This window comes from Copadichromis virginalis, linkage group LG15 (genome assembly GCF_057382275.1).
Source record: "Copadichromis virginalis isolate Kocher_CV1m ecotype Utaka linkage group LG15, C_Virginalis_male_GT1.1, whole genome shotgun sequence".
Taxonomy (NCBI): Eukaryota; Metazoa; Chordata; class Actinopteri; order Cichliformes; family Cichlidae; genus Copadichromis; species Copadichromis virginalis.
In genome coordinates this window covers 31,699,901-31,711,566 of record NC_140632.1, presented here as the reverse complement: position 1 = coordinate 31,711,566, position 11,666 = coordinate 31,699,901, and the positions used below count along the sequence as shown (strand labels likewise).

The following is an 11,666-nucleotide window of genomic DNA, read 5'->3' as shown; positions in this document are numbered from 1 at the left end:
AAACAACATGAAAAAAATGAATGCTTTGAGCCATGACTGAATTTATCCTTATCCTTTCTACAGGGCGTTATAACCTTGCACTGCCAGTGGTGAGCTGCACCAGCTGTGGCCTAATGTGATCCCCCTCAGTTAAGGACATCCTGGGTAGTGGATATTGGCCTGGCACCTTAAATTTCTTCACCCTGTTTTCAATGGATGTCTTTCAGTCTTTCTATGACATTAAGAAGGCTGCACCAGGGATGTCACTTAAGGCATTTGTCAAAATGCTGGATGAACGAACAGCCCATTTTGGAAGGGTGAGTTTCTAAATTTGCTAAGTTTAAGGAAATTGTGCAAATCAATGTTTATGATGACTGTCCTTGAATATTCTGTTGTATGTCCTCTATGTAAAAGAATGGCCGAATATCAGCTGATGCCTTCAGTAAAAGTTTCTTGGAGTGGAGTGCTGTAAAGTTTGAGGTGGACAGGATGTGCAAGGAGCCATGCTTTAGCTGCCCTGCCTGCACTCCAGACATGCTTGCCGTCTCAGTTGATGGAAACCGCAAGCTTTATCGCTTTCAGTCTAATGCAAGGTACGTTATGCATTGTGTACATAAGTCAAATATGGATTTGTAGAAAAATGTATTTTAATGTTTCTTTTCAAACAACTGTCACTGTGTTCGTTCAGCACTTCAGAGCAGGGGAACTTTGAAGGTGTCTTCATTGAAAAAGATGAGGAAGTTGCTGAGTTTGTGAAATACATCCAGAGACACACAAATCATGTAAGATACACATATATATATTAGTGCTGTTAGCGTTAATCTTGTTAAAATGACGTTAATGCCGTAACCATATACACATACGTGTGTGTGTGTGTGTGTGTGTGTGTGTGTGTGTGTAGACATATATGGATGGGTCGATATTTTTTTTATTTTTCTCTTGGTGTTGTCGTAATACTATTTACTTTACTTTATCTTAATGTTTACTTAATTTTGTCACCATGTGTATTTAAAAAAACAACATGATTTTTATTTTGTGTTATCAGTGCTGTCCTGGGGAGATCTGAGGTCTTGTGTGACTCGAGGCTAATTCAGCTAATTGTTATGCATTTGTTTTAAAAAGTTTGTCCCTGATAGGGCTTAATCATGTCATGTCTTTTATGTTAAAATCTTTGAGTGTATAGGTCCCGGGGAAAGGGTTGTGCGGATCTTCATCTTGGACTGCAGCAAAGGAGTCGTCCAAAAAGTCCACTGGGAAGTTGGATGAGGAGGGCATGGAAATAGCTGTTTGTCGCCACGGAGTCCTCTTAGCTGCATTGAACATGTTTCGAGGGGAGATCTTTGCTTACCCCCTTTTTCTCCAGAGGAAGTTGGCAGCTAGCATCCCAGGACATATTACGTTCCTTTGCTCCGATGTGGCCTGTAAATATTTCCCCTATTTAACCAAGGTGGCTCAGCAGTGCCCTGAGCTGAGGAACCTCTTGTCAATGCGTCCTTTTCTCTCCGTCATGCATGCAAAGGCTCACACTTGGAAATGCGAGGTATACTGCAGCTTGTAGTTTTGGATTAGTTTGAGACATTTTGTTATAAGGTTGAATGAATTCAGCAGTCATGTATTGTGACCTCCTTTCTATAGATCAAATGGGGAGGTGCGTTTCAGGATGGGGCCGGTTCAACAGTTGGAGAAGAGGTGGAACAAGTAAACAGTTTCCTGTCTAGGGCGGCCATCACAACGAAGTACATGTCTAAAGCAGGTGTGTGTCCGTGTCTGAGATTCCACTCAGTCTCCTGCTCATTAATTCTAATTTGTATACTAACTGAAATGCAGGGCGAACAGACATGCTGACCCTCCTGGCTTTGGGGTGGAACAAAAGGAAAGTGGAACAACTGGGCCGCACTTTGAGCCAGCGATATCTAAAGGTCATTTTTTTCAACACCCATTTTAATGTGTGTGGTAATGGGGGGAAAACACCAGTACTCTTTTAATGTCAATATGAATGACATTTATGAATGCATTCTTAGATCATAAGGATCCTTAGAGAACAAGTGGAGAGCCTGAATGCGACCAGAAATGAGCTGGGTGTGGATGACGACACACTGCAGCAATGGGTGGCCGATGTGCAGAAATGGGCTGAAGGTGAGTCTCAATATAATGCACTCATGTATAACAATAGGACCCACCATGGCCTCATTAAAGAACTTAGAGTTAAGATCTTTCTGACAGTGTCAACAAACAATGAAAAATAAGCCTTGGAAAAGCAAATTTATGGCAGAGTTGTTGCGTTTCATCAAATTGGATAGAACCTGGGTTGAAATGATGTCGTACTAGTTGGTTTTATAAACCTGAACACCAACATACTTGTTATCTCATGATTATCATGAGATAGCAGCACATGAAGGCTCCAGATGTCTTATAATGAATGTCATCAAGTCAGTGATTACAGAGTCCACTGTAGTTTGGTGACTGTTACTCATCCTGTATTCTGATTAATATTCCTCTCACTTAGAAAGTGATCAAACTGATGGCAGCCTTGGAGCGTTGCAGGCACGAATAGAGGAGCTTGTCGTCATCATCAGAGTGCGAACACAAAGTCTTTACAGACAAAATGGTACGTCCCAGTTTCTTTGAAACGGACCGTTTGATGCTCAGTTTGTACAGCTTGTGCAGCTACTTTGTAAACAGAATCAAATCAGATCCAGGTTTGTTTAAGCTGGATGTGATTTGTTCTAGCAAACAAATTGATGAGTGTAGATTAAAATGAAACTATATACATTATGTGAAGGTGTGAATTTTTTATGATTATTTACAGATAGCAACAAGAGGCGACACAGAATTCGCAAGGTCATCTTAGTTGAGAAGAAACGCTTGGCGGCTGCTGTTGACGACTACAACAAGCTCGCTGAACCAACAAAGCAAATCGTATCCAGTGATGCCCTCATGCAGACCGATATTTGGCCCTGGCAGAGCACAAGTGAACGTAAGCTCTTGATTTATAAATATCCTTTTTAAACAAGCTCCCAGTATCTGAGCAGTAGTTGAATGTTTTGTTCTTGAATCATAATATGCTGCTATGTTTTCCCATCTGATGTTGTTAAACTGTAGCTGCTGCTGACCTCCGGACAAAGAGAAAGGTCTTTGAGAAGGTGATGGCTGTGAGGCGCCTGAGAGAGGAGGAGATGATCCTTTGCAGGGAGATGCGGCATCACTGGACAGTGTTGCGAATGCGTTCTGTGGTGTTGGGGACAATCTCCTCAGACTGTAAGCACTTTATTTATTTATTAATTTTTTGATGAATCGATTGAAAATAAGAGCAGATGCTAAAGTCTTACTGGATCTTTTACCTATATCTAGATTGCTAGCTAACACTGCCTTCTCCCTTTTAAAAAAATGTTTAATTACAGCATCCTAATTCCTTGTGTTTATGAGGTGATGTTTTTTTGTTGTTTGTTTTTTTTACTTTTCTCATATTTATTTGTTTTGTTCTTTTTACAGCCTCCTTTGTTGGCATGTCGGAGGATGCACAGAAGGGACTCTGTAGCCTGGTTTTAAAAAAACAAAGTGAACTGAAAGCTGAAATGCTCAAAGTAAAGGACGTGTACAAGAGAATCCTCAGCCACCAACCACTCCTGGAAATGGACTCGGAGGAGGAGGAGGACATTCCAGACGATGCCACTGAGAGTGATTTGAGCACTTCTGATGAAGACTGATTGTGTCATCATTGATGTTATGTTTGGTAAAATAAAAAGTTAATCACATCTCTGTTCAATGTGATTTTTCAACAGACATTTTACATTTTGAGAAGAAAAATGGAATTTCCTTGGTGCAGTTGTTTACCCTGAATCATTATTTCCCATCTAATTTAATGACTAGTGTACATGTTCAGATACGATAACATAATTTAATTTATGGGATGCTTTCTGGGCTGCTCAAATAATCACAAAATTTAAAAGCACCAGGCAGCACACTCACAAGTAAATTTTTTGTTCAGTGTTTTGTCGAAGAAATCAACAAGTACAACTGAGATGTTTGCTGTAGTGGTGTGTTTGTTAAGAAGCATGCCAGCACACTGGTGAACTGACAGTCCCAGAATGCACCCGTGCCATTGACTCGCCCCAGAGCAAATGAAATTGCTTATGTAGAAAGACAACCGTCATCAAAGAAGAAGTAAAAGAGTAGGAAACAAATGGTAAGGGAAGGTACTGTGGGGTAGGAAAGAAAGGCCAGAGCTGTGCAAAATGACCTCCAGCAGGCCACAAATGTGCACGTCTGCTCAAACGGTCAGAAATGGACTCCATGAGGGTGGTATGAGGGCCCGACGTCCACAGGTGGGGTTGTGCTTACAGCCCAACACAGTGCCGTATGTTTGGCATTTGCCAGACAACACAAAGATTGGCAACTTTGCCACTGGCGCCCTGTGCTCCTCACAGATGAAAGCAGGTTCACACTGAGCACTTGTGACAGTCTGGAGACGCCGTGGAGAACCTTCTGCTTCCTGCAACATCCTCCAGCATGAGTTTGGCAGTGGGTCAGTTTTGGTGTGGGGTGGCATTTCTTTGGGGAGCTGCACAGCCCTCCATGTGTTCGGCAGAGGTAGCCTGACTGCCATTAGGTACTGAGATGAGATCCTCAGACCCCTTGTGAGACCATATGCTGGTGCGGTTGGCCCCGGGTTCCTCCTAATGCAAGACAATCCTAGACCTCATGTGGCTGGAGTGTGTCAGCAGTTCCTGCAAGACGAAGGCATTGATGCTGTGGACTGGCCCGCCCATTCCCCAGAACTGAATCCAATTGAGGACATCTGGGACATTATGTCTCGCTCCATCCACCAACTGCACCACAAAATGTCCAGGAGTGGGCAGATGCTTTAGTCCTGGAGTCTGGGAGGAGATCCATCAGGAGAGCATCTGCCACTTCATCAGGAGCATGCCCAGGTGTTGTAGGGAGGTCATACAGGCATGTGGAGGCCACACAGACTAGTGAGCCTCATTTTGACATGTTTTGAGGACATTACATAAAACCAGATTAATGATTCTGTATTGCATTGATCAAGGAACCAACCCAATAGGAGCTAAAGGAATCCTCTTGACATTACTTCACTCAGTAAGTTTATACTATGTTTAATGTGCATTTTCTTCATCAGTTTAGAACATAACATGTTAGCGCTCCCTGGTCCTTTTTGGAGACAGATCCTGAGACAGCAGGCAGCTATGGAGAACTCGTGTCAGCTGTGGTAATTAAGGAATACTTTGATTTAATATTGATTTCATGACAACTATCCTCTGGCACATATTCCTGGATATATATAATGACATAAGTAAACTCCCATTTTAGAATCATTGCCTTCTTTGATCTGACTTATTGCCTCAGACTTTGGCCCTGTGTCCCCAAAAGTATAGAAAATCCATGACACTGAGTAAGAGGCCTTTATCATGTTATAAGTGAGAGAGTTTGGTGTAACAGTGGTTGAACATGCCAAATCAATCCACAACATACTGCCATTCCCCAGCTGTAACCTGCATATGCATCAAACCAAAATCCAGTATCATAGCCACAAAAAAGACATAAAGATTAGGTTAAAAGGGTTGTCTCATTTTGCCAGATAGCTTCATCCCAAAAAAGATAAACATTCTTCAAAAACAAAAGTTTGTGAATATTTGCTGTATTGCCAGGCCTAAACCAACCTGTTAAACTTATCAAATTATTGTCATAGATACAAACCTATTGATTGAAACAGAATAATCCATTGAAGCCTCCATCATCATCCACAATCACTGTTACTGTTCAGATTATTTTATCTCTGTTTTCCTCTAGAATGTTTTGAAAATCAGCAGTTGATCAACAGACTTTTTAAAAGTTTATTTTGATCCTATTGTTTACGTGTGTAATTGCATTTTTATTGAAATTATGACAGGAAAACCCTCAATCAAATTGTATCTTTGATATCTAATAATAATATTAACAATAATGTTACATATGTAATATGTACACAATAATATTGTGCAAACAAACAAGAAAAATAGCAAAAAATGTCAATTTTTTTTAATACCCTGTATATAAAGACCACATATGACCACAACTCCAAATGTGCAATTGTCACTGCATCTAAACATGACATATTACAAAAAGGTAGAAACATATAATATACAATATGTTCTGAAGCTGGTACTGGTGCAGTTAACTTTGCTTTAGCCTCCCATACACAGTAGGTGTTACTTACTATACGTGCAGTGCAGTATTACTTTACCTTGTAATATGTTATAATAAGCAAGTCACTTCTATATTTATGAGGATGTAGACAATAATGTTGGCTGATATGTAAAACTATGAGATGTCGAGTGCAGGGAAGATATTATTGATCGATCAGATTCATGAATATGTTAGGTACTTAAGCCACAATTAGAGAGTGAAACAGAGACTGACACTGGTTGAAATGTATAGTAAATATTTTATTTTGAACTTTTATGCTGAACTACAAGCTGTGAACTGTGCGATCTCTGCGACCTGTGGTGCCTGGTTTACTGTGTGTAAAACTGCGCAGGTTCCCATGTGTCATCCCACACTTTGCCACTGTCAGGAGAAAAACATAACAAACAACAACGACAACCACACACAAAATAGGACAATTTAGGTTGTGACATATGACAATTTTTTAGGATGAAATATCTTCTATATTCATGTCATGCTTTATACACCTTCATTGTAATATAAATTAATCAAATCAAGTCAGAGAGTATTAATATATGTAGTAGATGTCAAGCAGGACCACAGCAGCAGCCACGATCCATTGGAACCTGCTGGATGAGAGAGCACAGAAACTCCAGGGAAGAAGTTTAGTTAGTAACATGCATGAACTGCATTACTGAGACATGTATGTTTACAGATGGTGGTGAGGGAGAGGGGGAGAGTTTTCAGTAAAAGGAGACGTGACTGCATCTTCAACCAATACTGAGCCTGCATAACCCTGAAAGAGACAGAGAGAGAGGGGGGGGACACTAACCCCCAGCAGTCTGGTCCTATTACAGCATAACTAAGGGCTGAGCTGAACCAGCCCTAACTATAAGCTCTATAAAGAAGTAAAGTCTTATGCCTACTCTTAAAAGTGTTGACCATGTCCACCTCCAAAACTCATAATGGACTTTGGAGGTGGACAGCTATCAAGCTCCTCACAGAAGAGGAGCTCGATAGCTAAAAGCTCCCAATTTACTTTAGTCCAAATACATGAATTCAAATTGAGTTGATAACTATTTATCAACAATATGAATGTCTGTTCCCGTCCAACAAAGTTGTTACTACATACCATGTTGAGCAAGGCTTCCACTTGACTTTAACTTCTTCTTTTTCCTGAAAAACATGATATAAACAAACAATTAATTAAGAAAGACATGCAAGTTGCATACAAAAAGGAGCTTATAAACATTTGTGTACTATTGAATGGCTCAATATATTATACAATTAGTTTACAAAAACATAAGAACCACTACAATGCTTGTACTGCCAGCATCGAGTGCATGTCAGCAAAGCAACACTGCTTACATTGTGGCTCACAAGCAAAACTAACTGAAGCAGATGTTACTGAATGGGAAGGAGCACCTCCACATCAATCACTCCTTCTGAGCATGATGTCAGGAGGACTTTAAAGAACGTAAACATCAGGAAGGCAGCATGACCAGGTCGTATCAGGTGGTCTGTTCTTATTTAATGTCCTATTTGGAGTGAAATCCTGACTCAGTGGCTGAATTAGTGTAGATTCATCAAATACAAAAGCTTATGGATATTCAGTCAGGCACAGTTCAAATCCGGGAAGTCCAAAGACGCAAACAAATCTGCACAACAGCAGGCTAAATTACTTACATTTACAACTCTCCTGTCTACTATCTCTTCATATTTGAAAATCTTCTGTGTACGGTGTTTTCGGCATTCTGAAAAATAACAAATGAAATATTTACATGAGTTCTGTAAAACTGGAAAAAATGCAAAAATTAAGAAAAAGAAATCTTAACAAACTTAACGAACATGTCATGTGTTTCGTACATTTACAATACCATAACGTCTAACCTTTCCTTGTCCTTTTTTTGTTTGGGACATCCGAGGTGTACACCGTAGAAATTGAGGGAGATGCAGGATGTGGAGATGGAGAGGAGGATGCAGGAGAAAGCAGAGATGAAGAGGAGGATGCAGGAGGAAGCAGAGATGGAGAGGAGGATGCAGGAGGAAGCAGAGATGGAGAGGAGGATGCAGGATGAAGCAGAGATGGAGAGGAGGATGCAGGAGAAAGCAGAGATGAAGAGGAGGATGCAGGAGGAAGCAGAGATGGAGAGGAGGATGCAGGAGGAAGCAGAGATGGAGAGGAGGATGCAGGAGGAAGCAGAGATGGAGAGGAGGATGCAGGAGGAAGCAGAGACAGAGAGGAATATGCAGGAGGAAGCAGAGATGGAGAGGAGGATGCAGGAGGAAGCAGAGATGGAGAGGAGGATGCAGGAGGAAGCAGAGATGAAGAGGAGGATGCAGGAGGCTGACAGAGGGAAGATGTTGGTACAGGCTCTAAATGAAGAATAAATTCCTCGTTTAGAGCCTCTGGGTCTGGGACTGGTCCAGCATCGACACTGTCAGCAGAGGATGGTCCAGCTGCTGGTGTAGAACTTTTAGCAGGAGGTGAAGCTTGTAATTCTGAAAAATTTTAAATATTAAACATTCATTCAAATGGGTTGAAAAAATGTACAGTACACATAAACACATAATAAGTAGTGATTTGCATGTTTTCAGTTAAGTTTTTACTAAAGATACAACTGGTAAATATTGGCATCAAATAAGTCATCTCGCACACTCACTGACCCAAATAATTCAGTACAAGTGCCCTCTAGGGTAGTGTGACATCTGTAGTGCTTTTCTACATTGTACATTAAAAAATTAATGAGTGTGACTATAAATCCAGATAGATAATGACTTTTTCCTCTGATGACACTACTTTCCTGACTTTGTAGTGAATAACATTTGACACTTCAAGCTAGTACTGTGACTTAGGAGTTTTGTACAATGGTGATGCTAACTACCTCAGGGAGGTAATCAGGTAACCTCTTAAGAAGTATATAAGTTATTTAAGAATCTTGGTGTTCATATTGGTAACATTATATAACATTTGTTATACTAGAAAGTCTCGAAGAGAATTATCAGGTCTGGTTTTCGTGAAGATTTTTAAAATTACATTTGTATATACATGAGTGTGAAAGACCATACTATACACACACACATACAAAATTGTTCAGGTGGGTAACACCAGAGGTTCAGTATGGCTAGCTTTGGTGATGTGACCGACACATGGGGAGGTAATAAGGCAGATATAACACTATTTTCATGTTAGCAACAGGACATGTAGGGCAGCTGTCACCTCACAGCAAGAAGGTTACTGGTCTGAACCTTGGCTGAATAATAGAATAGAACAGAATAGAGTAGAGTAGAACAGAATAGCTGGTGACTGTTAACTATCCTCATCCTCACCATCTTGTTTGTCTCTATGTACCCCGTGATGATCTGCCTTCTTATCTAGGGTGTACCATGAGTATCACCCAAAGACAGCTAGGATAGGCTACCTGATAAGGACACCTGGTTACAGATAATGGACAAAGCATATCTTACTTCTCAGAAGGTGTTCATAAAGCTTACTCATCTTCATGAGGATGTCACGTGCAGCACCTTCCGCTGGTTCGATCTGAGTGATCACGTCCCCTACTATACGGCCCTTACGGTCAAACTGTCCAAGAAACAGAATTGGTTGGTAGCCCAGGGCATGTAGCTTTGAAACCTGCAAGAACAACAAAGAAAAACATGCAGCCAGTCTTTCATGTAAGCAAATTGATGTATAACAAACCTTTAAGTTTCACATCTTTGTTGTTTTATTGTTGTCGATAGTTAAAAAGTATTTATGGTGACCAAACCTGTAAATGTATGCTAAAATCCATCTTGAAATGTTTTGTCTCTCAGTTAATAGCCGATTAAATTAAAAATCAGAAGTAGCTTGAATAAAAATAGTTTTTAACAAGTTTTTTCTAGTTGGATGTCTTTAGTGTGATGATGTTATTCTGATGTGAATAACTTTTTTATTTATGCTCTTTTATAAATTAATATTTTATGTGTATATACATGTCTTGTTAGTTTCTTACTTCATGATATACAAGAAAACATTGACAACTGTGATTAATAAAGAATTGTCTACCAGACCAACCACTTATTAGATCAGAACTTTTAAACTTACTGACAACTGGGCTGAATTAACCACCCTGCTCGCATTTCTGTTTTTTTTAACAGAGGCAGCCCAGTTACTGTTTTTAAACTGTTCTTGTTTTTTTTTTCAATCCCTCCTTTAGGTTCAGGCTGCCCAGGCATCCACTGCATGTCTTCCTGTTGCAGGTGTTTGGGGCCTGACAGGAAGGGCATGGTTTGGTTTTTGGCTTTGTCATTTCTGCAAATGAAAATGGAACATGTAGGGATTATTTCAGGTCTGTTTTGGTGAAATGATTACAAAAATAATTTATGACCAAAGAAATAACTTATATTACGAGGCAGTATTACACCATATTTAGAAAAAAAAATCAATTACGAGATTAAAGTCATTAATATTGAGTTAATTACGTGAATAGGGTTAAAAAAAACCCTGAATTGATTACAGAAAAGATACATTGCTAAAATAGAGCAGTACTAACATTAGCTGGGTGGCCAAGCAAGTGTCTTACACATGAGAATACATCACAAAAAAATTTAAATAAACTTTTGCAGAAGTAGTTCTCTTGGTACACAGACTGCTCTGTGAAAACATTTCAAGTTTAATATCAGTTTAATATCACTGAAATTAATATTTCAGTGAACATGCAAATTACCCACAGTTTATCACAACTTACTTAGCTAGGATCTGCCTCGTGTCCAGTCGAAAACTTCGCTGCAGGACCGTGAGTTGAAAGATACATTTACTACAACTCCCAAGATGCATTGCAGTAAAAACCATCCAATCGCCTTGCTTAAGATCTGTTGACGTGTCGCTAAAGGCGCGCTGTAGATAAATATTGCAATTTGTAAAAAATAAAATACTACAATTTGCATTTTTTAATTACATAATTAAACACTGGGCCAGTTTAATTTCGTATTATCGCTGGTTATTATTTTAGAGTAAATAAAGGAATAATGGGTAGCACCAAGCTGTTGTTATCTTCATTTCCATAGCGACGGCGGTTGAGGATTATGGGTAGTGTGCAGTTACGGGATTAGTGCGTCTGCGTAAATTGGTCTGATTGGTTGGAGCCGAGCGCATCCAAAACTAGCAGGAGTGGTGAATGAATCTATAAATGTGTTTTACGTGTGAAATGAAAATAATAAACCTAACGAAGGATTATGTACGTTAAATCTGCGCACTTTCAGATCGTGAATCAGTTTGGAAAACACTGTGTGATGGCCACAACATGAAGCGATTTTATTGTTGAATTATCAGTGATACTTTCGTGTTTTTGTTGAGAAATGTTAACGATGTCATTAAAAGAAAGCATTAAATTAGGGAGAAAAACCCGTTCGCGGAGAGGGTCCCCGGTTCTCCAGTTAGATTGTGCTTCACGGCGTCATGTTTCGCCGTGACGGGGTTATTATTGGAGTAAATGGATGGCTGGAGCCTCTGCTCGAAGCGTCTCTGATCGCCGCGAGCGGGT

The 11,666-nt window shown here is 40.0% G+C and overlaps 2 protein-coding genes and 1 long non-coding RNA gene across 3 annotated transcripts; 1 reads left to right on the top strand and 2 right to left on the bottom strand.

The window, feature by feature from the left end:
* The first annotated feature begins 205 nt into the window (after positions 1 to 205).
* Positions 206 to 3,686, top strand: LOC146692743 (uncharacterized). The gene is made up of 11 exons (XM_085433507.1): positions 206 to 296; positions 394 to 572; positions 668 to 761; positions 1,163 to 1,519; positions 1,615 to 1,732; positions 1,807 to 1,898; positions 2,001 to 2,115; positions 2,486 to 2,587; positions 2,789 to 2,956; positions 3,082 to 3,237; positions 3,472 to 3,686. Exons 1-11 carry the CDS (start codon positions 240 to 242, stop codon positions 3,684 to 3,686), a joined length of 1,653 nt encoding a protein of 550 aa, XP_085289633.1. The 5' UTR covers positions 206 to 239.
* A 2,718-nt stretch (positions 3,687 to 6,404) lies between these two features.
* On the bottom strand, positions 6,405 to 8,653 carry LOC146692742 (uncharacterized; the record flags this gene model as incomplete). The annotated part of the gene is made up of 4 exons (XM_085433506.1): positions 6,405 to 6,546; positions 7,277 to 7,320; positions 7,831 to 7,898; positions 8,035 to 8,653. Coding segments are annotated over 4 exons (783 nt in total), but the record flags the coding sequence as incomplete, so codon positions are not given.
* A 321-nt stretch (positions 8,654 to 8,974) lies between these two features.
* Positions 8,975 to 10,935, bottom strand: LOC146692741 (uncharacterized). The gene is made up of 3 exons (XR_014915278.1): positions 10,872 to 10,935; positions 10,229 to 10,435; positions 8,975 to 9,778 (listed from the first exon to the last, which is right to left on the bottom strand). It is a non-coding gene; the product is annotated as an uncharacterized LOC146692741 (long non-coding RNA).
* Positions 10,936 to 11,666: the final 731 nt, after the last annotated feature.